Source organism: Scomber japonicus, chromosome 5 (assembly GCF_027409825.1).
Source record: "Scomber japonicus isolate fScoJap1 chromosome 5, fScoJap1.pri, whole genome shotgun sequence".
Classification (NCBI taxonomy): Eukaryota; Metazoa; Chordata; class Actinopteri; order Scombriformes; family Scombridae; genus Scomber; species Scomber japonicus.
Genome location: NC_070582.1, coordinates 32,534,213 through 32,561,502, shown reverse-complemented (window position 1 = coordinate 32,561,502; position 27,290 = coordinate 32,534,213). Strand labels below are relative to the sequence as shown.

The following is a 27,290-nucleotide window of genomic DNA, read 5'->3' as shown; positions in this document are numbered from 1 at the left end:
TGTTGGAGAATTCACTATGTAATTGTATTGTTATTTTGATGAGCATTGATCCAGTGTAGAAGTGTATTTAATTCATCAGTTTTACCTTTAAAAGAACACAATGCACTCTTGACCTGAGTGTGTTGTCACGTCTTAGGAAAGAAGAAATAGAGAAGGTTATCTGAAGGATATGATCAATTATGAAACTGGTTCTAAAGAAGTGACATTGGAAAGAGGAATTAAATGCAATAACTATAGTTGTACATGACTGGCATGACACCATATATGAATTTGTTATTGACAGTGATGGGAATAACTAACGGCGTTACTTTTTTCAGTAACAGGTAATGTAACTAATTACTATTTCCATCGTTGCAACGCTGTTACATTACTTAATTAAATGAGGCACGTTACAAACTGAAGCTAATCTACTCAGTGAGCCTGTTCTCATCCAACTTTGCTCTCAGCCACAAAAGCAGTTAAGGCAGAGTAAGATTTCATGGTAAGCCAATCAGAGGCAGTGTTTACACATGCACACAGCAGCCTCACACACACAAACTAGCAGAAGCTGCAGCAATGGCGAGTTCAGAGGAAAAGGTTGTGTTTTTAAACTGGAAGTACAGACACTACTTTAATGTCCTTGAGGTAAAAGGCAGGAACATACATGTGAAATGTACATTATGTATCAGAGCGTCCGTTACAAGCAACTCTAACCTAATGAAGCATCTCTCAACGGCACACGCCACTACAAAACTTGTGGCCAAAAACACAGAACAGACATATTTATACTTTTTTTTAATTTTTTTTTTTTTTAAAGTAACGCAATAGTTACTTTCCCTGGTAACTAGTTACTTTTATAGTGGAGTAATTCAGTTACTAACTCAGTTACTTTTTGGGAGAAGTAACTGTAACTATAACTAATTACTTTTTAAAAGTAACGTGCCCAACACTGGTTATTGATTATCTGACAGAACGCAGGTGTCTGAGCTGTTCAGTGTGCTCCTCTCTTACTGCAGAGCCCAGGAAGCTCATATGCATGCATTTTATTGATTTATTAAAGACAGTTGAACTGCAAAAGAATACTGTGTTTCTGGTATAAAGCTGCCTTTCTCACTTAACTAGACAAACTGATATTTCAGCTGCAATGACACAATGAGTAAAATATGCCCTCCCTTTCTTTTCTTCACATACAGTTAGACATCAGTTATGTATAACGTTGCTAAAATCATTCTGGTGTAATGAATGCAGCCCAACTGTTGCATATTTACTTTAGTAGGAGTCAGATAAGAGAGGACGTGACTGAATGTCTCTCTTCTGGCTGGAGTAGCACTCTGTCTCACAGGAGTTGATGTGCACACACTTCCAAACATATACACATACACATCAACAGACAGACATGTGCATGTGTGAACCCCAGCAACATCCACCCTTCAACATATAGCCAACAGCAACAAAGACCACAGTGTCTCAGAGACGATGAGAAAGACACTATAAACAATCACTCACACACTGCAAACACGCAAGCGTACATACACCCACAGAGGAGTGCAGGTTTTTGGTAAGTGATGTCAGAGGTCAAAAAAAGAGGTGATGTGAGTAACAGTGAGTGAGAGTGTTTCAGAGAGGTGGGAGGGTCAGACTTGAGCTGTATAAATACAAGACTGTGATGGAGACCAAGTGCGAAAAGAAGAGAGTGAAGACACTTGAGGACGGTCAGAGCAACATTTTATCACACGAAGACAAAGATCTGCAATGGCCAACCACAAAAGTAAGTCATTTCCTCTATCTTTCTTTGCACTTTCTCTATGTAGCTATCTAGCTATATTGTGATATGAGAGTGAATATCATCTTAGAATTTGGATATCGTAATATTGTGCTACAACATAAGTGTTTCTTTTCCTGCTTTTAAATGCAGCATTACAGTAAAATTATGTAATGTTCTGAACTTACTAGACTGTTCTAGCTGTTATATTATTGGCCATTTACCCACTCTGTCAAAGAATCAACAGGAAAAGCATCCGTTTTTATACAGATTAAACAAAATCAAACATTTCTAGTCTTTATGCTCTCACCAAGGGAGCAAATGACTGCTATTCCCAAAATTAAAGAACACGTGTAATGACAATGTGAGGCAACAGGACTGTGGACCACAGGCAGATTTTGCTGACACAGCTGAACTTAGTCTTTTTTTTTTTGCCTGTTAGGTTTGATTACTGCTGCAGATCTGAGAAGTCATGAAAACAACTTGGGTCATCACACCAGGGAGATTGATCGGAAGCGCTTGATTGTACGTAGGGGTCAAGCCTTCTCCATAACCCTACAGTTTTCTGACTCTCTGCCCCCCGAACACCACCTGGAACTGGTCCTGCACCTTGGTGAGTACAGTCACACCTGGCAACTACTGGAGGGTGGTGTCAGCAATTCAATTGTCTGATAGCGTTCTAATGCAACTTCACAAAGCCAGCCTCTTTTTCACTCTGATTTGAGTACAGACTGAAATTTGCATTGTCATAAAACTAAAGTCTTATTTGAGACATGAACTTCTGTTTGGTATGCATTTTTAATTCCTAGATATTTGGGATCAGTAGGACCTGATAGGTACAAAAAATAAGCATTGTCATAGAACAGGAAGTAGTTTAAAAAACAAAAACAAATCTCCTCATATGGGGACAATGGGTTCATTTTACTGTATAACACAATTAATTCACCAGTGTATAAAACTATTTATTTCCTTAAATTTACACCGACCTTCTGCAAAAGAAGTGTGTACGAACAAGGACAACAGGTCAAAGTTCAGCAGAAGGAGATACAAAGTAATTGAGGTCAATTTACACTTAGCAATACAAGTAGAGTGTACTGTTATCTTGCAAATAACCACCATATTATGTAATTTTATAATAAAAATACTTCATTTATTTATTGGCTCTGTGTCTGTGTTCATCATGATGCAGGAACATGTCACTCATTCACTCTCTTAGCTCTTTGGCACTGAGAGATAAGTAATAGCAGGTTTTGGCCACACAGGAAATACTTGTCAGTAGGGTCAGTTTATTCTTGGTTTTTGGTCTTTTCGTGGGAGTTTCTAAGAAAAAATGTCTTCTTTAATAATGAACAGCTAAATTAGGATTAAGTAATGCATGTAAAACTTCTGCTGGGTAAAAAAGGGTTTTGTAAAAGCTGAAGAAACTGATACAATAGAAATGTGATGCTGCCCCAGATAAAAAGCAAGAAATGTATTGATCGTACAGCAAACCATTTACTGAGTTATATAAATCTCTTCTCATATATTTCCACAGGGAAGAGAGACGAGGTTGTGATCAAGGTTCAGAAGGAGCGTGGGACAGGAGACAAATGGTGGTTTAACCAGCAGGGAGCTCAGGCTGAAATGCTGCTGACTCTGCACAGTCCAGCAGACGCTATCATTGGCCATTACCAACTATCCATGTTGGTGATGTCACCTGACGGACGCATTTTGGAGGAGAACCACAAAATCAGTTTCCACCTGCTCTTTAACCCGTGGTGCAAAGGTAAAAAATAAAGCAGTGCATTCACTCTCTGCTATTTGCTCTCTTTAAGAGGTCAGACTAAATGCATTCACATGCTGCAGCTTTTAAACACTATCATGCAGCTCCTCACATTTTTCATTTGCACTCAATATCATAATCACACTAGTGGACTTATGGGTTGATTTGTCTTACAAACAAAAAGCAGAACAAATTGGATATGTTTTCACCTGGATTTATTGGCAGAATTCCATTAGGAGCAAAAGCTGCAGGGGTTTCTACCCTCTTCACCTTTACTGTTTGGTGCTCCCATGTTAAAGAAATAAATCATGCGACAGTTCCAGTTCCCTGTCACCTCATATCAACCCAACTAAGCATTTGTGGGAGCTTCAAGTGTCACTCTGAGACAGCGTTTTCCACCAGTGTCATCAAAATGCCAAATGATTTTCTCACAGAGTGACAGTGTCATGTTTTTGTAACTGACTCCCTCAAACCCTCAAAGAATTTATATTAGATCATTCATAATCAATGTTGTTGCTTCTGCCTGTTGGCTGCTTCTGTTTCCTGTAAATGCAACAGCTGATGCATAGTTTTAAAAGTATGGGACACATAGGACACAAAATGTCTGCAGTAGTTTTAATCTGTGCTGAACGTTATTGTTTGTATTTCCATCGGCATAGTTTTAGTGTTAATTATGTGTGTGTGTGTGTGTGTGTGTGTGTGTGTGTGTGTGTGTACCAGATGATGTGGTGTACCTCCCTGATGAGAGCCTGCTCCAGGAGTATGTTATGAATGAACACGGAATCATTTACATGGGAGCCTGGGATTACATCGGAAGCATTCCCTGGAATTATGGACAGGTAAGTGACACACACATACACAGTTATGTTGTGTGAACGGGTTGAGTCTGTGTCTGTCAGGCCAGTAGGTGAACCTGTGTGAACTGTCACAGTAGTGTGACAGCGGACACTCGGGGGCTTCGGCTGGATCTGGAAATCAGTTTGTTGGACGGAGAGAACTTGTGGACAGGAGGTGTCAGAATGTAACCAAACCACACAAACATGGGCTTGTCCCTTCACAGACTTCTGAGAGGGCAGAGGGGAAGATGAACCGGCAGGAAGTGTGTGTCAGAGAAGCTAACAGATAGGCAGACAGGATTTGGTGTAAGACACATAGAATAACCAATGGGAAACATATGTAGCTTGAAATGTGTTTTTAGAAGCTTGAGAAGCATTTACTGCTCCACAAATAGTCTTTTCTTTGCTCCTCTCTCATGTTTTTTCTTGATCTCCCTGTTACTCTCTCAGTTTGAGGACTATGTTATGGACATCTGTTTTGAAGTCCTGGACAACTCCAACGATGCCCTGAACAACTCAGAGATGGACATGGAGCGCAGATTCGACCCTGTCTATGTCAGCAGGATAATAACTGCAATGGTGACAATCTCTTCTACTCTCTTCTTAAAACAATACTGACAGTAACAGTACAAGAAAAAAACATTGACGAGAGGAACTGACTTAGTTCCCTGTCCAAACCATCTACTGATGCACAAAGTCCTTAAAAGAAATCCTTAAAGAATGGTGATATCATATGGTATTGTATCCTATTGTATGGTATGGTATCGTATGGTATCATATCATGTTACATGGTATGGTATGGTATGGTATGGTATTATATATCATATTGTATTGTATCATATCATATGGTATGGTATCGTATTCTATCATATCGTATCATATCGTATGGTATGGTAGGTATGGTATCCCTTAGTATGGTATGGTATGGTATGGTATGATATTGTATCATATTGTATCATATCATGTCATATCATATCAACATGGTGCTTACATGACAGTCTTATTCTCCCTATAAAACACGATGTATTGGTAGGAAAATTCATAAAACATTCTCATTTTGAAATTTTGCTTCATGCAGTGATTCACAGCTGTTGTCTTTACCCGTCCAGGTGAATGCCAACGGTGACAAGGGTGTGTTGGCTGGTCGCTGGCAAGAGCCATACTCTGATGGAGTTGCACCAAATCGATGGACCGGCAGCGTGCCGATCCTCCAGCAGTGGAGCAAGGCCGGTGCCAGGGCCGTCAAATACGGCCAGTGCTGGGTCTTTGCTGCTGTCGCCTGCACAGGTGAGGCTTTCAGATTTCACGGCTGCATGATTGTTGACAAAAATGTCATCAGGGAATCTTGGATCTTGGTTGTCATCAATATAGGCTAGTCAGAGGTATCCTAAAATGGATAAATCCTAAAATTTGTTCTGTAGACTTTACATGTTTGGGGCAGTGGTGGCCTAAAGGTCAGAGAAATGAGCTTGTGACCATAGGGTCTCTGGTTCAGTCCCCCTGAGTGGAAGGATGAATCTGGGTGGGGAAAGTGAAAAAGCAGCACTTGCAGCTACCTCATTACCACCACTGGTGCCCTTTAACAAGACCCCTAAACCCACCTGCACTAGTGGAGCTGCTCAGTGGCTGGCAGATCAGACTGTGGTTGTACTGTGTACTGGGCAGCTTCAGCTTGAATGTGTGTAACTGTGTGGATGTGATCAGGGCATTCCTGGAAAAGAGAGTTCTGCTTTCAGTGAATTTCCCCTCAAGAAATAAAGGTTAAAAAAAAGGAATAGTTCAGCATTAGTAAAATGTTGGACGGTGGAAATCACATCAACACCACGCTCACATCTGTATGGTAAATATAAGCTTACATAAACTTAGCTTATCATGAAGACTGTCCAAACATATCAAAACCAGCTTAACACCACATCTAAAGTTCACTAATTAACATTTATATGTTATTTGTTTGATCCAAACAGAAATAGCAGTGTAAGAACAAGAATTCACTGTGAATTATGTCCTGTGACTATTTCTTGGCCAGGAGCAGTGACCTACAGGAGTTCACATCACTTGACTGGCAACAAATAGCCTTGCACATAACTCCCTGTGAAACAGTGAATAGGTTGATTTTGTTATATTTGAGCCAGGCCAGCTGTTTACCCCTCCTCCCAGTATCTCCCACTCCCACTAAAAAAGGCTGATGCTTTTGTTACTATGTTAATCCCAGGAACATTGCACACATGTGCACAGGAACTCCTGCATATTGCACATCTATATATTGCAGATTTATTTGCACAGACTGTTTATTGTATATAGTATTTATTTTATTTTATTTTATCACTTACACTGCTACTTTTCTCCACTGTATTGATGTGTCAATTTGAATTTCTCCCAAGGGGGATCAATAAAGATACATCTTATCTTATCTTATCTTATCTTATCTTATCTTATCTTATCTTATCTTATCTTATCTTATCTTATCTTATCTTATCTTATCTTATCTTATCTTATCTTATCATAGCTTCATATGTAGTGAACAGACATCACAGCAGTATCAGTCTTCTTCCAAAGCCCTTTTAGACAAATGTGCGAATTATCATAGTAAATAAATAAATATAAATGAATAATTTAATTTAAAAAATACTTCTTATCTAAGTTCTTATCAAATAAGTGAATTTCTTAAAATGTCCAACTATTGCTTTAAACATTTTTCATAAACAAAAAGTAACATTATCAATAATAAGCCAGGTACTATGGGACAATATAGCCAAATTGAGGAGCTCAATTTTAGAGACGACAACAAAGAAAAGAATTGTCGCAGTGAGATGTTTGTTATCTTTACAGTGCTCCGCTGTCTGGGGATCCCAACACGCCTTATTACCAACTTCAGCTCTGCTCATGATGTTGATGGAAACCTCTCTTATGACGTCCTGCTGGATGAAAAACTGCAGACCTTTAACGGAGAAGGCAGGAGAGACAGTAGCTGGTAAGACAACACACACACACACACAGATTTTGAAGAGGACAATTTAGCAGTTAATTACATGATCAAATAAAATGTTAAAATCTCTCTGTGATTTTAGGAACTTCCACTGTTGGGTCGAGTCCTGGATGAAGAGAGAGGATCTCCCCAAGGGAAATGATGGCTGGCAGGTTTTGGATCCCACCCCGCAAGAACTGAGTGATGGTATATTTATCATTTTGAACCTTATCTCTATTGTTCACATCTCTTTTTTAGGACTGTCATTGCTGGCTTTCTATGGTATCATGTTGTGATGGAATGTTGGATTAAAAGCTGGTTTGTGTGTCTTGCTAACCTGATGACCAAACTGTTGTCTTGTCACTATACCAACTATCTAATGATATAGAAATGCTAAATCCCTAACGGAATGAATTTCCTCTCAGGTGAGTTTTGCTGTGGTCCATGTCCAGTGAAAGCCATCAAGGAGGGAAATCTGGCAGTGAAGTACGACGCTCCGTTTGTATTCGCTGAGGTGAATGCTGACATCATCCACTGGATCGTCCACCCAGATGGCCAACGGCAGAAGGTGATCAATTTATGTTTTGACCGACTTTCACATTTGCTCAAGTGGAAAAGTCTGGAGTTTTAAAAAAAGATTTGATAGCCACATTAAAGATAAGGATGATTATCATTGTGGTTACAGATCAAAGTGGACCAGAGTACCGTGGGAAGGAACATCAGCACCAAGAGTGTTTATGGCAACCACAGAGAAGATGTGACTGGAGAGTACAAATATCCTGAAGGTTAGTTGGAAAGTAGAGAGCATCCATACTGATTCTAATCACATCCCCTTAACTCAGTATAAGCATTCACTAGAGCTTTGTAGTTTAATTTTCTTCCTACGTTGACTTTCTCATTGTAAGTTTCTTTTGATTACTTATTTTTACCTTGTAACTTTATTGACAATACATACAAGTAATGGACACCCCACGTTGCAACATTTCATCACATTAAGTCCTCTTCCTCTTTTTATCTTGTGAAATATCTGCTTATAGTCATCTGTTTAGACTAGTGATTAGGATTTGTTGTCATGGACCAATGTCTTTTCCCCAGGCTCCAACAAGGAGAGAGAAGTCTATGAGAAGGCAGGACGACCAGTCACTGAGCCGACCAATGGGACTGCAGAACCAGTACAACTGCAGATGACAATAAAGCATGCTAAGCCTGTATTTGGGACAGACTTTGATGTGATTGTTGAGGTAAGGAGTGCTCAGACTTGAGCTGAATGAATGGATGAAATGATGAAATGATAAATTTGGGGCTGCAGTTGGCCGGTGTGTATCAGACATTTTTCTCATATCCATCCAATCCTGATTTGATTCTGTCTGCAGGTGAAAAACGATGGGGTAAAAGATGCTCATGCTCAGCTGACCATGCTGGCATTGGCTGTAACTTACAATTCCCTCCACCGGGGGGAGTGCCAGAGAAAAGCTATCACTATCACTGTCCCCGCTCACCAAGGTTTGTAGCTCAAATAAATCCATATGGCTCCAGTGCTGTAAAATGACAGCTGCTACATCTTACCTGCGCACATTTACCTTTTCTTACTGTTTGCAGAAGCATATGTTTTAAGACCCTCTTTAATGTGTGTGTGCATGTGTGTTCAGCCCACAGGGAAGTGCTGCGTCTGCGATACGACGACTATGTGAGGTGTGTCTCTGAGCAGCATCTGATCAGGGTGAAAGCACTCTTAGAGGCTCCAGGGGCGAACGAACCCATCATGGCCGTGACCAACATACCACTGAGCATGCCTGAACTCCTGGTCCAGGTGGGTACATACTGTGTGCGCACAAAGGTCATGGTTGCAGATGTGATCTTACTCAGAATACTACTTAAAATGAAACTATTAACTTTTTGAGTGTGCAGTTAATCTGATTTGAAACACTCCATGTCACGGTATTTAAGAATTTTACATATTCACTGGTTTCCTCCAGGTTTAGGCAGTCACTGAAAAAAAGGAAATGTGTAATTACCCAGCCAGCATGTCCATGTGGGTCCCACATGGATTAAATGTGGGCTACATGGGTACTAAGTGGGCATGGGCTTGAACTGGGCAAATTGTGCGGGTCCCACATGGTTTCAGTAAAATGGGCCCCACATGTGAAGCCCATGTGGGCTGACTGTATGAGCCCCATAAGGGATTTAAGTGGGCTAAGCAAGCATGGGCATAAACTTGGCAAAATGTATGGGCCCCATATTATTTCAGAAACATGGGCCCCACATGTGAAGCCCATATGGGCTGGCTAAAAGGGCCCCATTTAGGTCCATTCTGATCCCACTTCGACACAGTATGGGCAAACATATGGGGCCTAGGTGGGTCTCGTGTAACTCACCCAGGTGGGCCCCACCTGAAACCCAGTCAGAACCCACTTGAAGCCCACAGGTGGGGCCACCATCATCCAACTGCAGACAAACTCACTTGGGACTCATATTTGCAGCCCAAATGTAATCCTTATGGGGCCCACATGGATATACTGGCTGGGTATAAATCTCCAGTGAGGGCTGTTTTGATCAAAATTTCAGCTTTCAGAATATTCCTCCATAACCACACCAGGCTGTATTTACAATCAACTGAAATTATTTAGGAATTTAAGGACCTCACCTGCATTTTGAATGGAGGAACCAGCATCTATATGTAGTTCCTCCAACGTAGTTCCTGGGTGTAGCACTGCTCAGTCTGTAGGTTTGGTCTCTTGGTCTGGGATTTTAAGGTTTGAGTTCGGACACTGTTATTTGTGCCCTCATATAATCCCATTCGAATAGAGAACTATTTTCTGTCTTTTTTACAGTTGAAAGGGAAGGCCGTTGTATATGAGCAATCAACAGCCTACATCTCCTTCACCAACCCTCTACCAGTCCCACTGAGGGGTGGCGTGTTCACAGTAGAGGGGGCCGGCCTACTGTCTGCCACTGAGGTTCTAGTTGAGTAAGTACTGAGGCAATCACCTTCACCATGAGCCATGCGAAGTGATATACAGTAAATTCCTTATGTCACTGCATATACAGTATAATACGCATAGAATGGATGTTTCCAAATCAAAAACTATTTTTTGTAGCCAAGCTAACAGTGTGTAGGTCTTGGGCAATTGGTTGGTCAGTTGGTCTTGTGGTACAACACCTAGATCCAGAATGAAATAAACTATTAATAAATTGTGGGTTGGTTGCTATTGAAGTTGGTCACACGAGGATGACTCCTAATCCTCAATCAGGTCAAAACTATGGCTCTGTTCAGAACTGGATTTCAGTAGCTAAATAAAATAAGCATTCATTATTCATGTTCTCCATAACTTTACCTCCATTTATCTCCTCCAGAGGCTCCTTCCTCATTGTCATCTCAGCTATCCCAATTCATATTTATCTCTCTCTTTTCTCTTTCAGTGATAATATTGCTCCAGGCCAGAAAGTGTCTGTCAAGCTCTCCTTCAAACCCATACGGACCGGAGTGAGGAAGCTCGTGGTGGACTTTGACTCTGACAGGCTGAAGGACGTGAAGGGAGCCGCCACTGTGGTTGTCCATAAAAGATACAACGGATCATGGGATTATATTGGAAACTTTTGAGCTAAATGAAACAGGCACGTCCAATATTGTGAGATAATGTGATTATGTGATAATGTGAAGATAGGACTTCCCTTGTGTGAATGTGTAAAGAAATGTTATAACTGCCCAAATGAAAGCAGCAGCCGTGTATCACAGAGTAGGGTACAAGCAGATTAGTTTATTTACATGATCGTGCCTGGGAAAAGATGCCCACTTGGATATGCTCACAAACAAACCAGCTAATAGCCTTTAGATGGCAAATATTTAAACACTGTGCTTTTGGTTTACATTTTCCCATGAGTGGCATTTCATTTCTTGAATATCTTAACTGAATTGCCAAAATTGTGTTTGTCCCATCCAAATCCATGCTAGATAATTACATGACTAGAATGAAAAGCAACAGGGCCCTCAGTCATGAGGTGCTTTTTATTTAACATAATGAAGTTATGTGTTTTGTTATGTGTACATTGCTCAAAAGTATCTTATCACTCTTAATATGTTTTTATACATTTTGTTACTTGATTACCTGTTTGCACTTTCTCCAATCCACTTTTAGAGAATATGTGATTGGAACATCATTGTAACTAATCATGATATTTATGCATTTATATAATGTGTGTGTATGTTAAGCTGATATGAAACATAAAGACAGTATGCTTCCAATAAAGATTTTTTATTTTATTGATTTGGTCATATTGATCTGTTAGGATATCTCAGAACATTGATGTCTGTGTTAAGTCCATAACTTTGAGACTCTGTAACAAACCTTTAAACTGCAGCTACAGGACAGGGGCTCCCATCAGTTGAAGAACTGAAATCTAAAAACATAGTGTCACTAAATATATCACACTGGACCCGTGTGGATCTCCAGGATGGTAAAAGGACCTACGTTGCAGAGACTGATAAATATCCACATGCTGCTACTTGCAGCAGCGCAAAGTGAAGATAGTCACCTATTTCATTCATCAGCTGATTCTAGTGTGAACATACGACTGCATATGTGATTGTTACCATTTATCTGCTGTGTTGTCCGTTTTCCTGGTTATGGGTGCAGATTTCATGGGTATCATTTACCAATTTTCATCAACAATTTCAATCGTGCAAGTAAATTGTACCATAACAATAACAGCAGAGGGAGCCAGAGAACCATGTTTGAAAGTGAAGTCGCTTTTCTTGCTGATTCACAGCTCTGCCAACGTCATACGACACACAAAAACACGTAATTATGGTAAATAATTATATGTTCTGCTATGATAAACTCATTCATAATTAAATAAAACATCAAAAGCAGTATCTATGCATAGAGGATCTTTTTTTATGAAGTGTCTTTCTATAGAGCCGTATGTCAGGATGGCCGAGCGGTCTAAGGCGCTGCGTTCAGGTCGCAGTCTCCCCTGGAGGCGTGGGTTCGAATCCCACTTCTGACATCAATATTTTTCTCTCTTCTTTACACGGACGAATTCACCTTGTCAATAACAGAAACGAATAACCCACCGGTGTTTCGATACGTATTTCGTTTTCTATACTTACACGTTCATCACAGGCCAAATGTGTAAGTACACAAACAAATATGTATTTAATGATTTTATTATTGTAATTACGGGAAAAAGGAAAGAAAACAGGACCGCTGTAGTGCCGATTTAATGCGTTTCACATGACGGAAAACGTATTTATTTTTATTTCAATGTGTTTTAAGACATGTTCAGTGTTTTATGTAAGAGGCAGAGTGAATGATGGTTACTTCCTTGTCTCTTCTTTTCTTTGATCTGAAATGAAATAAAGCACGACAAATAAAAACATTAAGATTGAGACCCTCTTCATTGGCATTTCTCAGCACTCATATATTGAAACGAAACTAAACCCCTGTATTTTACGTACACACACGCGCGCTAAAAGTAGGCTAGTGGACAGCCGGGGACCAACGTCGGATCTTTTTGTCAGTGGTCAGGTGTATTATCCCTAACATACATGTCTTTGATGGTTGGAGAAACCCACGCAAACATATATAAAAAACATACATAAACTCCACTCCGAAAGGATCTGGGACAGCTGGGATTCGAGCTCGTAACCATCTAGCTGCGAGGCAACAGTGCTAATCACAGAATAGCACGTCAAAGTTACACATTCACTGAGAGCAGTGTAGCAGCATTTCTGACTGTGTGATTCACTGTGGTTCACTATTACACTCAAACACTCACTTTGAAACACCAGTACACACAATTATTCCTCACTGAGTGTGTGGAGCAGTTAGATTTCCTCTTTTAAGTTAAAATTTTACCACATCCTCTCAGACTATTTGTGTAATTTATTAAACTCTGTGCAGCATTGTATATAAGCCATTCCTTTCTTATCAAGATAGAGACGTGAATGACAGATATGGCAGCCACAGAAGTTCATCAAAAGACAAGGCACACACAAACACATCTACACCAGGAGGGAGCCACTGGGTCACATGTTTCATTCCTCCCAGTTTTCAAACAAGTTAATGAGTTACTGAGGTGAGAGCCCTCAGTAACTGTGTGTGTGAGTGAGAGAGAGAGAGAGAGAGAGAGAGAGAGAGAGAGAGAGAGAGAGAGGGTGGGTGGGGTAGCTAGTCACACCACCACCATTAGACACCTGTCAGTGCCGGTGGAGAGTCGATGTTGGATATCTCTATGGACTCTTTTTCTTTTTCTTTGTACACTTGTTATTTGGACATATACGAATTTTAATTAGATTTTTAAAAAAGAGTAATCTTGCTGCTGCCACCTGTGGATGTCGTCAGTGGTTCATTTACAGAATCCCAACTTTCAAATATTTTCTGAGGAGTGAAAGCTGTTGGAGGAGGAAAATTCACATCACAGAACTTGATTCTGAGACTTCATCCATTCCTCAAGGAGTTTGTTGTTGGGGCGGTTTTAGATAAAGCTGCATAATCATGGCAGACTTCCCATCTAAGGTTACCACAGAAACCAGCTCCCCACACTACGACAACCAGCAGCAGGGTGGCAACAGCCTCCGAGGGTTGACTGCAAACGTCACCACCATGATGGACATGACTTTTGTCCGAAGCATCCCGGCTGTCCTCATGATGGTTGAAATAGTGAGTGACTTCACTGGTCGTCCAATCAACTCTATTCACTTATAGACCAAATTTCTGTTCTGTTTCTACTGGGATGATGATTGAAACCATTAGTGGCTTAAAGAGCAAGGATGGTAATATTCTATAAGACTAAAACCAGCAATAGCTATTTTAGTCCATTTCTTAATACTTTCAAACTTCCTAGTCTGTGGTTCTCAGCATCAATCAAGTCTGTAGTTTTTTAAAGTAAACTTTACTCAGTAGAAGTAAACGGTGCCTTTTTTGCTGCCTAGTTTCAACTGAGGATTAATACACACTCTAGACTGGCAGCAGGGCAACATATATACAGTCAACTCAAAATAAACTACCAGTGCACGTGTTCATCATAGTGAAGGAACATAACACCCAGTGAAAAAACGTGGCTCATTGATCTGATTTTAATCATTTTTGGCAACCATGAAGGTCGATGGCACAGAGGGCTTTAGATACACAGACTATACTTGTTACTATAATCAGTTCATTGTTGGTTTTTGGTCAATTTATTGGGGCTTGTTGATAATAAGAGGAACATTACCATGAATATTACCATGAATACCACGATCACCAGAATATTCCATGCTTATCCTTGAAGCTTTGATAGCAGTTTGTGCATATATAGTTGGTTTATTCTGATTCTTTACTAATAGTTTCATGGAACTAATAACTGTGTGTTATAAAAGCTGAAGAACCAATGAGTGGATAGAGTTTGGGTAATTGAGGCTCAGTTTGCTATTATTGAGAATGAGTTAAAGGTAAACCACAAGATGTGATAAACTCTTCAAATTGGTGTTAACATTAGAACAGTTCTAGATAAAGATATTTGTATATCCGTGCCCAGTGTCTAGTTAAACGAGACTTTGAATGTGAGTCAACAAGCTTCATCTGTGCACTATAAATGTCACTGACTATCTACTGTATTAACAAAACACACAACAAGACAAAGCCTCTGCTGTTTTGCTCTGCAGTTTAAAGTCAAGTCAGTTCATGAGCTGGCACAGAGCAGAGAACAAAAATGAACTTCATAAGGATTTGATAGATAAATTGACTATGACAAGCGTTAGGTCTGCTATGTTTGCTCTCATATATGGTTGTACAATTGAATTGAATAGACCACATAAGCAATCATGATAACAGCGCTGAGCCTCAGCTGGATCATTTTCCCCCTCCAGTGATGTATTTGCACTAGACTCTGTCCACAGCAGACACGTGACTGGTTGGATGACTGACAGATGCAGGAGATCTTTGTCCCGTGGAGGCCCCCGTGTCCTGCTGTCACTTCCCTCTGACCATCCCACCATTCCCCTGAACCTGTATCTTTACAGAAAGAGAGACCACTGTAAACAGTCTGTATATGAACTGACTGTTAAACATTTCTCACTTCTCCGTCCTTTATGAGTATCAGGCTTTATTGGCTCTTGATGGTGTTGTAGTAGTAAGGCCATTTAGGTAGTAGTCAGCAGATGTGTACTTTTAGTGTATTTAGAAGACTGATTAACCCTGGTAAAGTTTGTGGGGGTGTGGCAGGTGATCACTGGGGTAAGAATGTGACCTGTCACCTCAAATGCTTGGTACATAAAATATCTTTTCAGATCTATGAAAACCTTTTTCCAAGCACAAATATTCAACAAAATCAACCCCCTTGGCTTTCTAACACATGGTTTCCTTACAAGATGTGTCAATATGCATAAACCAGGAATACTAAATCAACTTAACTGGTTCCTGTGGTGACAGTTTGGATTATTAGTAGACATACAGTATGTGATGTTAAAAGTCAGACACTGTAAATTATTCACTCATACACTCGTTTACAAATGAAAAGTTGAAAGTTGAATTGGTTTTTCTTTTAGGATGCTGCACCTACACGGTACATCACGGGAATTAAAACTATCTTGATGACTTGCATTTAACTTCAGGTGACCTGTTTTAAATAGAGATAAGCTTTGATAAAGCAAGCTTTGAAGCAATCTCTTTGCAGTTCAACATTAGACCTAGATTCACAACTCAGTTCTTAAACTCTTCACTCATACTGAGGACACTCACCCATGTTTTGTTGGTAAAACTGGTATGAAACAATTAGAGCATGTTTAAAAAACTGCATGGCAGAACTAATCCAAAGCTTTAGGGTGGCCCTCAATACTGGAGCGGTGGCATGCAGTTCACTATGGAGAGAGAACATCATTTCCAGTACGGTGTGTCAAAATGTGACAAAATGTAAGAGGTGTAGCTTTGTTAGCAGCTGTTAACCAGACTTCGGTGGGCATAGATCTCCAATTAACCGGTATTGCAAGACTATATTTGACTTCACAGTATGACACTTTGGTCTATTTGTTAGACTACTCACAGCATGTTCAGGCAGCTCCAATGTCTGACTGGCAGTAAATGAAATAACTTGAAGCTGGGCATCAATAGATACTTTGAGCTTGAACTGAGCAGGAAACTAGGATATCATAATCACACAATGGTGGTAGATTAAACTTGTAGAAATTGTTTTTGTGGCCTTTTAGTCTCTTCCTTGTCTGTGAACAGACCTGTGCTATATTTCCAGTGGTTATTGTGCATCCCTGACAAATCAATACATTAGAGGGAAAGACTTGGTTTCAGCTTGGGTTATGATAAGGGTTAGGGTAAATCTCTGGTAAAGGACTGTAATGTGTGTGTGTGTGTGTGTGTGTGTGTGTGTGTGTGTGTGTGTGTGTGTGTGTGTGTGTGTGTGTGTGTGTGTGTGTGTGTGTGTTGGTTGTTATGTCATTCATTCATGGCAGCATAATTTAAAATGTCAAACCCTTAGTCATCACCAACACAAAAAAGAAAGGAGCAATAATAGGAAGCACCAGTATTTATATTTGAAACATTTTTCTTTCTACATCATCACATTCATTCATCTGCTGTTCAGAGTTTAATCCAAGAACACCTATAGTCTCCTGTTTCAAACTTCCATCCCCTTATGCAATATTAATAAATAATATGCTCCATGTATACTGCATTATAAACACATCTGCATAATCTTTAAATACTGGGGCTTGTGGTTCAACAAGACAGTTGCTTGAACCTGCTTCACACATTGGCAGTGAAAAGATAACATATTGCTTATCACACAGATTTGAACTTGCTCAATTCTTTTGTGCATAATTAACCTTCAGTGATGATGTAATCACTAATCAGAATTCCTTCCTCCATTTGTCACTTTTGTTTAAAATCTTTCCACCTGGGCAGAGTAATAATGTTAATATATAGTGGACATGAATATGACAACAATATGCTTGACTCAAGCTGTGTGTCATAAACATTTTACTGTTTGAGTGCAGAATCTGAAGTTTTCAACTGGACCTCTAAGTCATAACAGAGGTCTTTGTTAAGATGGGTGCTTTGTGAAGGTCAACATCAGAGTGCCTACTGTGTGTGTGTGTGTGTGTGTGTGTGTGTGTGTGTGTGAGTGAGTGTGTGTGTGAAACATGACCTCTGCATACATAATACACTGCCCTCTCATGTCCTTTCTCATGGGTTAGAAGCAGAGGGACACGGAGGCAAAGAGAGAAACCTTGTGTGGCTTCTGTCAGAATGACATCTTTGTTTTAAAGGAACTAGTGTATATAATTAATTATATTGCACATAGCTTTTTTTCATTAAAGACAGGGTATTGTAGAAAATGCAGTTTTGGTTAAGGATAGTATCATTTTTTCCAAGTCTTGGAACAATACTCATATATACTACACGTATATTGTAACTATTATTGTCTGCTGTTATCAACCTTTCTCTGTATACTGGCATTGATGAGATACTCTCTTAAAAAGACTATCTCAGTGAACTTAAAGTCCGTGTAAAGTAAGAATAAATATGTGTTCTGAGTTTGATATACCACAGAAAAGTGTGTTGTTAACCACCCTGCCAAATTTGAACGATTAAAAAAATCGCCAAATATATGAAATTAGGCTTCAAGCCTGCTCCCAAACGCTGTGGGAGTGCCCACTGAGTTTGCTGAAACCCCGCCCCCTACCAAGTGTCACCTGTCAATCAAAGTCACCACCTCTACCAGAAACATGGACGCTATGTCTGAGAGCTTTCTGCTGCTAGCTCAGCTGCTAGACCACTTCACTTTACACAGTCTTTAAAGTACTCTTATTAGACAGTGACTAAGTAATTTCTCATTGTTTGTCGTCTGTCATGGTGGACACATAAAAAAGACAAAAACACAGACTTGAGTAGCAGAGCTACATTTTTATGTGCTACTGAGAGCTTTCTGCTGCTAGCACAGCAGCTAACTCGACGGCTAGCTCGGCGGCTAACTCAGCTAACTAGCTAACTGTAAACTGTAGTAGTAGTGTGTGTTGAATGTATTTATACCTCTACAGCAGCAGGGGCGGGTTTATGCTAATCACTAAATCCTGAACACAGAAATCTTTAAACACAGTTTGTGAAGCCTAGCTCCACAATTCAAATCTAAATGGTTGAAATGCTTTTTACACATTTTTTAGAAATACATTTATGACCTATTTAATGTGTTTAGAAGAAAATGTTTGAATTCACTTTACACGATCTTTAACTCTTTTCAGTGCAGCACATTGCATGAGTCCCTTTTTTCTGACAAAACCAAAATTATGATGAAAAGTAGGGAATTACATCATTATACAAATACTTTGAATAAAAGGACGACTAACCGCTGAGAATGAGTATTACTGTCTCTACACCAATAACCAATGAGCACTAACATCTGAAATATACATATTGTTAACATTATATTAAGATGCATTTGAAAAAATGTGACATAATCATTGGTTTATGTTGAAAAATTGTACTTTTTATTGCTGCACCACGTCACCTGTCTCCTCCCTGTCACCACTCTAGTTTCTGGGGCTGCTCCAGTGGGCGTTGATAGCCAGCGCCCCCTACATGGCATTCCCCGTGTACGGCTGGGTGATGTTCGTGGCTGTCACTCTGTGGATCCTCACCACCATCCTCTTTCTTATGATCCTGTTTGGCACCCAGCAAAAGCTCACTTTTGTCCCCTGGCCAATAACGGTACGGAGTGACCACAGGAGGAAGAAGTTTGAGACTTGTTTTACTGAACTGTTACTTTTATACTATTATAAATATTGCTGTTTATTCATTGCAGAATTATATCAAATGTGCTTTATTTAGCATTGGCCTTAAGGACCATGACATTTTAAAGTTGTATAATTTTTAGTATTTCTCTTTAATATAAGACATTAATGACTAAATGAGCAACAATCAATGTCTGGAAAAAAGAAACCCTTGACTACTATTGATTGAGAGCGTAACACTAAAAAATCATGTGAAATAATCAGAACTGATCTACCTGATCAGAAAATGACCTGTTCATGTAGGACACCATCTCTCATATTAAAAAAAGCTCAGTTAGGAAATTTGTTTAAAATTACATCATTCCCTCTGAGTCCTCTGTGCAGCTGATTTTAGTTGCATCGAGGTGCAGCCTGGCTAAAAACACACACTCTCTATTGTCCTCTAGTCAGGGTCTTAATGCATTCATTAAATGAACAATTAATAAATGGTGCCTGACCAAGAAAAAGGGCAGCATGATCTAGATTGAAGATTTCTATTTTCTTGAATTGAGAGTTTATGGATCAAGGATAATTTGTGGCTCAATCAAATGAAAACAGATAAGAAAAAAGAGGAATTAAGATAGTAAATTGGGTTATAAGACATCGTAAGATGCCAAAGCAGTGGTCCAAGAGGCAGAAAGACACTAAAACAAGAAAATAAGGAGACAGAGAATAATCAAACAGGAGGGAATGCCAGAACAGAGAGGAGAAACTCTGATGATATACTTATGTCTCACCTCTTCTGCTATAGGTGATGGTGTACAATGGCGTTGCCACAGTCCTCTATGTGACCGCCTTCCTGGCCAACGCATCATCTGTTCATCCCTTCTACTCCACCCATTTCTACGGACATATGGCAGCCGCTGCTGTAAGGCTCGCACCGGTCGCTCACACTCACTCACATACAAAGGCCTGGTTAAAAATGCAAGAAAGATCACCCTCCCACCCTTGATAATGTATCCTGGCTTGTCATATAACAAATGTGACTGCAAAAGCAAATCCAAGAGACAGAAATTTAGTCCATCAATCCTCCCATGATCCTTCCCTGCCCTGCCTAATCGAACTCTGAGCACATTTTTTAAGTTTTCTCTCCGACCTTCCATTTTCACACTGTGACTGTTTGGCTACAGTAGGTGTGTTTCTGATAGCATGTTTACTTATCAGGTGGTGGCAGGAACACACACTGGAAAAATTAAGACATATAAGAGCCAAAGTAAGATAAAGGGCTTTCTCATTGCTCACATGGCTGTGAAGCCAGTGAAGTACTTGGGAGTGTTTAAGTCCACCCACCTTGGTCACACAGTTTCCACCAGCTCCTCACCTTTGCTGTTTAAAGGAGCTAATGATTTATATTAATAAGAAGATTTTAAAAGAGAAGGCAGGAGATAGAAGTGTAATGTGTGTGTGTTAGATTGCACACTAAAGGTATGTAGTATCAGGAAATACAGGCTGGGTACAGAGTTTTATTGTCTCTTCCACAGGCCAAAGTCCTGTTGAGTTTTCAGTAGCACACGTCTTCATTCATACCTGCACCCGTTTGTTGGTCATTCTATAGTTGTGAGGACCCTCTCTTTCACATAATGCATTCCCAAGCTCTTTACTCACCCGTTAAACATCATTACTAAATGCCTAACCCCAAACCATACTCCAAACCTAATTTTAATCTTAACCCTAAAACTAAATCTTGAGCCTCAAACAGGACTTTGGAGGTATGTCCCAAAAAGTCCTCACTTTACAAAAATGTCCTCACAAGGTGTAAAACTTTAATTGGTTCTCACAAAGATAGATGTACAAGTACACACACACACACACACACACACACACACACACACACACACACACACACACACACACACACACACACACACACACACACACACACACACACACACACACACACACACACACACACACACACAGTGGCCCTGGCCTTGGTCCTGTCATCATAAACTCTTATCAGTCGTGTTTTATTGGGCACACCAGGTGAGATGGGTGAGTATTTATCAGGAATAATGGGTCATTAGTGTTAAAGCTGTAAATACCTGAAGTCTTTATAGATGTGAAACATATAGATCTGATATATGTTGGTGTAATTATCTCTCCTCTCCCTCTTTCACTTCCTGTCGGTGTCTCACCCTCTTTCTGTCTGTCTGTCTGTCCAGTTCTTTGGTGCTGTGGTGACTGTGGCGTACGGTGCCAGTGCTTTCTTCTCTTATCTGGACTGGAAAGGAAATGGAGGAAACGCTGCGAACAACACAGTGCCGACCTAGGACTCAAACCATGCAAGTCTGTGCCCAGGAAAAGACTCTGTGTTTTCTTTCCCTCAAGCTATCTGGGTGATTTGGATAGTCTAGTGTTGATGTCAACAAAGTGTCACTTTACCACTACTGCTGCCTCTGGTACCCCAGATCCTGACCATAGCCTGGTCTTAATAATGGTCAATAATAATAATGATAACACCTAATTCAGTTAGACAATACCACTCACTTAAACTCAATAGACTTTTACCCACATAATATACAAATATGTTTTAAAATGAAATATGTTTTTGCTTTGGCAATTACAATGGTAACTATTAAATTCTGAATATATAAAGACAGAATTGCCCTAAATTGTTGGCAACAACAGTGGTGTTAATCATGTGGAGTGAATGGGATTTATATATTTATATATGTTTGTGACTGTAAACCTCAGATGGTAATCTGTCAGGGTAATTTGCCTCAAATCAGAATTAATTGTGCTGTAAACTACAGCGTAAAACACTTCCAAATAATAATTTAATCGGAATAATTATTTAAAAGGCCACACTATGTAGCTAAAATTACCAGAGGTAAAGTAAAATCAATGGGGACGGTTCCTGTAACGATTGTTAACTTTGCGGCATGAATGGTATTATTTCATAACATAAAGTAAACAAGATGTGTCCTAAGTTACTCTGTAATAGATTAGCAATGATTAGATTTAAACTGTTAAACTCTGACTTTTCTGCTCCTGGGCAAACAGGAAAAGACAAGATCCTGTTCACAAGAACTTGTCTTTCTCCAAACTTGACAGCCTGGCCAGCCTCAAGACTTTGATAGAAATGATTTCCTCTACATTGGACTCCTGTGAGGTGTGTTTGTCTGTGAGGGACAAATATGGAAAAAAAAAAAACATACGTGCTGAAAAGTTTGTCTTGCATTTCTTGTTTACAGAGTGTTGTTTTTGTTGCATCTATTAGATGTGTCTATGACTGTAATAGGCCACGTGATGACATGCTTGACTCCTGTGCTATCTAGTAGCAAAGTCTCTTAATCTCATTCTAATCTGACACACGTACAGAAAGAGTTCAGAGATGAGTGTATGCATGGTATTTGTGTTTTGTAGATTTCCTCTGAACATGCAGGTTGTGTCATGTGCTCACATTCATTCCTCGAAAGCCAAGCCAAAGCACTGATAAACTGATAACTAAGGTTGTGGATGGAAGAATGTGCAGTTTTAATAAAAGTGTTCCTGATGACAGTGACTCCCATAATGATCCAAATATTGGTACACTAGCTTCTTACAGTGCCGGGACAAAGTGTGCAGCGCTGCTTAACTCCTCTTGTATGTGCCTTTATGAAACTATGTTTTTATACCTGGAATTTGAATGCTAGTGAAATCCTGCGGAGGAATGTCGGGGCTCAACGACACACTTGTTTAAATAAAACACTTGGTGATTCAAGACTTTTACCTGTTTATTTGAAAATATCTTTTTACTAACTAATTTTTCTTCCAACAGTATTTCACCAGTGACATAAATATATTTTTACAATTTAAACTGTTAGGTAAGAAGACAAGTAGAAAATGACAAATACATCTCACACACATCTCAAACACACACACACAGACACACACAGACACACACAGACACACACACTATATACACACATTCACACACATTAAAATTCACTTTCACAGGCACAAAACTCAAACTGACCAAATAATTTAGAACTTCAGGTGTAATGTCAAACAAATACATCAGTTCTGCTCTTTTCCTTTCTTGTGATAAAAACGAGAGAAAGAGCACGATCATAGATTCAATCATTTCCAGTGATTTTCCTCCCCTGCTTACTGAGGAATCTGCAAATGCACGTTACATACATATGTGTATCAGTGGGAAACACAAACATTAGTCTTGTACCAGCACCAGTGTTTGGGTTCCTACTCCCCAAACAGGCAGAAAGAATAAATGCTTATGTGTATAAGAGGATGAATGTTATGTAAACATTAGGCCTCTCTCACCTGTAAATTCCAGGTTTATAAATGTGAATATTTCAAGTATTGTATGCCTAGTGCAATGTTTGGAGAGTAGAAAGAAGGCAAAACCATCCGTCTTTCATTCTTTAACTACCCACTACATACAGAAGAATGCATATAGACTATTGATCTACATGGTGTGCAACCAGCATAGTAAAAAACTCACACTGGCCACAAGCTGAAGTTTCTGCAGGCCTGTGGGAAAGATTTTACGCGAACACATGGAGAAAGAGGCAATTCAAGAGTTGGACCTTTCAATCATGTGAGTGTCACTACGACTCAGTGGTGCGTTTGGAGTCTGTGGGGATCAGAGAGGTGACCACCAGTCCCTGGCTCAGATCCAGACCTCGACCCTCTTTCTCCTGGAAATGCACAGATTTATACAGCTGTCAATAGAGCAAAGTACAAACACTATACATTTCATTCATGTTTAAATATTTTTACAAGCATGCAGACCACTCACAGCTCTGTATTCTAGAAACATTTCCTTGAAGGCCATGAAGTCGGTGAATGTCAGCAGCATGTCAAAGATGTCACAGGGCACCTCCTCTTTGTGTTGCCTGCAGATGGAGGAGAGATATGCTGCATTACATTTGCAATGTGCTAGTGTGCCACCTAGTGGCCGGTTGCAAAACATGACTTCTTATAAGGAACGGGTGCATGAACCCTTACATACAGTTTATATCCTGACTCATGATTGGTGTCTACACCAATTAACATTCATGAATTCTCCAGTCATTAATACATGTTTCATTAATCCTTAATGAAGCTGTTAGAGAGCAAACACAGTGTATTTATCCATATCCATTTATTTATGGGAAAAAAGACAATCACTATTTTATGGTCCAGGAGAACATTTTATAGAATATGAAGAATATAACATGTTTGAATGATGTTTTTTTTTTAAATATAACATTTGAATATACAAAAATGTGTATCAGCTGCACAAAAATAGAAATAAAAAATTATGCATTTTATTTCCATTTTTGTATACTGTGGGTCACATTAGAAAAAGTCTGCTTAAAACAAATGTGTATAGGATGTTTTTACAGCTCTCAAATGTAAAAAAAAACAGGTCAAATTTGATCCTGATCAGTATGTAAGGGATAAAGGAAGGATTGTATAAGCTGACAGGTTGTTTTCAAAGAGACTACGCTGTGTCACCATTTCAACTAAAACGCCTGTTTGGGGAAGAGAAACTGCCACTGCAATACAGTCAGAATAAAATATGATGTCTTACATGAGCAGCTCTATGAAGGTGTTCATGTTGAAACCAGGGATCCTCCTCATCAGCTGCTGCTCCAGATGTTTCTCCAGCAGGTCAACCTACACAACATCCACAGGTGGAAATAAGATTACCTCCTTACTACTGAACAGAAGTTCAGTTCAAAATATGTTTAGACTTTAACACAGCTATGGGTTGAAATGTTAGGGTTATATCACTGTCACGTTTTATAAAGAAGTGGTGTGGGACCTAAGTGAGAAGCCCAACAACTCACATATTCATTGAAAATGGCCGTGTAGCTCAGTTTGTTCTCGTCAGAGTCATCAAATTCCATGTAGTATTTCTCCATGAAGCTCTGCTGAAGCTGCTGGAACTCCTCCTCTAAAACACACAGAACGTCACACTTTTCGAGCCATTTCTTGATGAGACACTGAAGATTTCTGTGACTTCGAATTGTCATTCCTTACAACACCAACTCTCTGTGTGTATCAGTGGTGTGTTTTTACAGACACATTTATCTTTCACAAACAGTGTCATTGAAACTATTTCTACTGAAAAAAAACAACACCTCTGTATAAACAACTGGAAAAAAAGAGTAGTTTCATTGATAATCCTACCCATAATGATGTCCTCTATGCAGCCAATAACTGCATCGAAAGCTGTGTCTGCTGCTGAGGAACTGGAAGAAGAAAAAAAAAACTCTGTTAGAGTTGCTGTATATGTAATAAGCTATAAGAAATATGCAGTAGGCTATGTGTTGCTGAGAGAGCAAAGAGAGATTAAGAGTTTGGTTTCCAGGCTACTGTAGAAACATGGTAGTGCAAGATTGCAGGCTCCATTTTCAGGTTATACACTAATCAAAACACACTTATGAATATTAAACTCCATTTCTGCCAAATCCATTCTGCTAGATTCCACTAAATCTTACACACTGGTCCTTTAAACTGAAGCGTTTACTTCTAAGGTTTCTTGTATGGGAAACAAAACGTTGCATATAAGTAGGCAGTGTGCAGCTCATATTCAACAAATAAACTAGTTTGTCATTGTGTAAGTACGCTATATAGTTTGTTGTTAGATACTGTGTACAAACTGTGTATTCACCCAGTTTGACCAGCATACCGCCTGTTTCACTTGTATGGGATACTCCAACGAGCTTCAGCGTTTCATCTCAAACAAGCTAACATTTTACAGGCTTCCCACACATTTTTACCATTGAATTTTCAAAACTTTTCCATAACTATTCCATAATATTTTAGACCATTTTCATAACTAAATTTAAGTAGTTTAACAAAGGTAGGCCCACATAGCGACTATAGGGCACAGTAATGGATTTTTACTTGCCCCCATCCCAAATCAGGTCCAACTGTTTCAGTTGGAGAGCTTTGTTGAGGTTTTTGTTGAACATCATAACCAGAGCTGTCAACTTTTCAGAAAACTTTGGAGTGAGATTTGAGGGGGGCTTTCATGGCCATGACCATATGTCAAGGACATTTTTTATTTAATTTGTGCTTTAAGGAAAGAAGCATGACTATGTACAGCATGGAAGCATTTGAAAAGGGAGTGGGGTCTGGGGGTCATCCCCCTGAACATTTTTAACACAGTAGATGTCATTTCCTGTATTCTGGAGCCTTTTAACAGATGTTTTGACACTTTGATCTCACTAAATGATGGGTGCATTTTATAACTACATACCAGAGCAAGTGTTTAGCCCCAGATCACAAATTAGAAGATATTAAAAAGTTAAATATACAAATTGATGATTAGTATATTCATATTAAATTAATCTACTGATTTTTGACATGGTAAAAGTGTGTGTATGTGTGTGTGTGTGTGTGTGTGTGTGTGTGTGGGGGGGGGGGGGGGGTGTTTCTAATTTCATAACTTTTCCAGGAATTTCATGACCGTGGGAACCCTGCTTTTAAAAGATTAATTTTTAGTAAAATAAGCGAAGAAAAGTGAATGCTTCTTGTTGGCGAGAACTAAAAGGACGAAAATATACTGCGTTGAACATTCAATTTATGATAATTTGAAGTTTTTATGGGGACTACTACGTGTTATTTTCGTGTTGCTACCATCAACCAGGGATGCTTTGGGCTCAAAGTTACCGGTTAACACGTTAACACACCTGCTACACCTACCTGGAAATAGCAAAGTTTTCCTCGTCCATGTCAACCATGTCTACCATGTCTACTATATTCTCTCCACAGCTCCTGATATCTGAAGACAAAGGAGGAGATGTAACCTTTGAACACTGGTTTTTAACAGCAGATATTATTCAAACTTGTACAGCAAACGTATCGTTGATGTTTCATGTCAACGGTCGTTAGCTGGCTGCTAACGTTAGCTAAACATACGTCACTGAACCTGAGCTGTCAAGGTTTGTTAGAGACATCTCGCGGGTTTTTTTTTCCAAACAAAGTGTTGCTTTACATTTCTATGAAGATGCACACATACTTAAATCAAATATTTTTTGCTTACTTCGTTCTTGGATGTCCATGTTGTTTGAATAAATGGTGAACGTGGATGGTGAAAAGCGAACGTAATGTTGTTACCAAGGAAACAGCGACTATGTGTGTGCCTCTGCGTCACGTCCGGCAGAACAAAAGTAGAGCACGTTGGTTCCCATTCCCACAGCCTTGAGACGTAGTGCTTACTATACCCATAGACATATAGACATATGACTATACCTACCTACTATATAGGTTTTCACTGACTTGAAGAATAA

General features: G+C 39.5%; 3 protein-coding genes and 1 non-coding gene across 4 annotated transcripts; 3 read left to right on the top strand and 1 right to left on the bottom strand.

Annotated features, from left to right (window-relative positions):
* Positions 1–1,650: 1,650 nt before the first annotated feature.
* Positions 1,651–11,005, top strand: tgm2l (transglutaminase 2, like). The gene is made up of 15 exons (XM_053319244.1): positions 1,651–1,747; positions 2,184–2,354; positions 3,276–3,506; positions 4,224–4,342; positions 4,790–4,918; positions 5,449–5,626; positions 7,169–7,310; positions 7,408–7,511; positions 7,730–7,872; positions 7,990–8,089; positions 8,400–8,545; positions 8,678–8,807; positions 8,954–9,114; positions 10,136–10,272; positions 10,725–11,005. The coding sequence occupies exons 1-15, from the start codon at positions 1,732–1,734 to the stop codon at positions 10,903–10,905; spliced, it is 2,088 nt and encodes a 695-aa protein (XP_053175219.1). The 5' UTR covers positions 1,651–1,731; the 3' UTR covers positions 10,906–11,005.
* Positions 11,006–12,228: 1,223 nt separating this feature from the next.
* trnal-cag (transfer RNA leucine (anticodon CAG)) lies at positions 12,229–12,311 on the top strand. Its single transcript has one exon. It is a non-coding gene; the product is annotated as a tRNA-Leu (tRNA).
* A 1,222-nt stretch (positions 12,312–13,533) lies between these two features.
* Positions 13,534–22,767, top strand: pllp (plasmolipin). Its single transcript, XM_053319633.1, has 4 exons — positions 13,534–13,966; positions 18,827–19,000; positions 19,814–19,930; positions 21,225–22,767. The coding sequence occupies exons 1-4, from the start codon at positions 13,802–13,804 to the stop codon at positions 21,330–21,332; spliced, it is 564 nt and encodes a 187-aa protein (XP_053175608.1). The 5' UTR covers positions 13,534–13,801; the 3' UTR covers positions 21,333–22,767.
* Positions 22,768–23,355: 588 nt separating this feature from the next.
* Positions 23,356–27,095, bottom strand: arl2bp (ADP-ribosylation factor-like 2 binding protein). Its single transcript, XM_053319530.1, has 7 exons — positions 27,044–27,095; positions 26,704–26,782; positions 25,183–25,244; positions 24,840–24,946; positions 24,581–24,666; positions 23,804–23,900; positions 23,356–23,702 (listed from the first exon to the last, which is right to left on the bottom strand). The coding sequence occupies exons 1-7, from the start codon at positions 27,060–27,062 to the stop codon at positions 23,613–23,615; spliced, it is 540 nt and encodes a 179-aa protein (XP_053175505.1). The 5' UTR covers positions 27,063–27,095; the 3' UTR covers positions 23,356–23,612.
* Between the last annotated feature and the right edge of the window lie 195 nt (positions 27,096–27,290).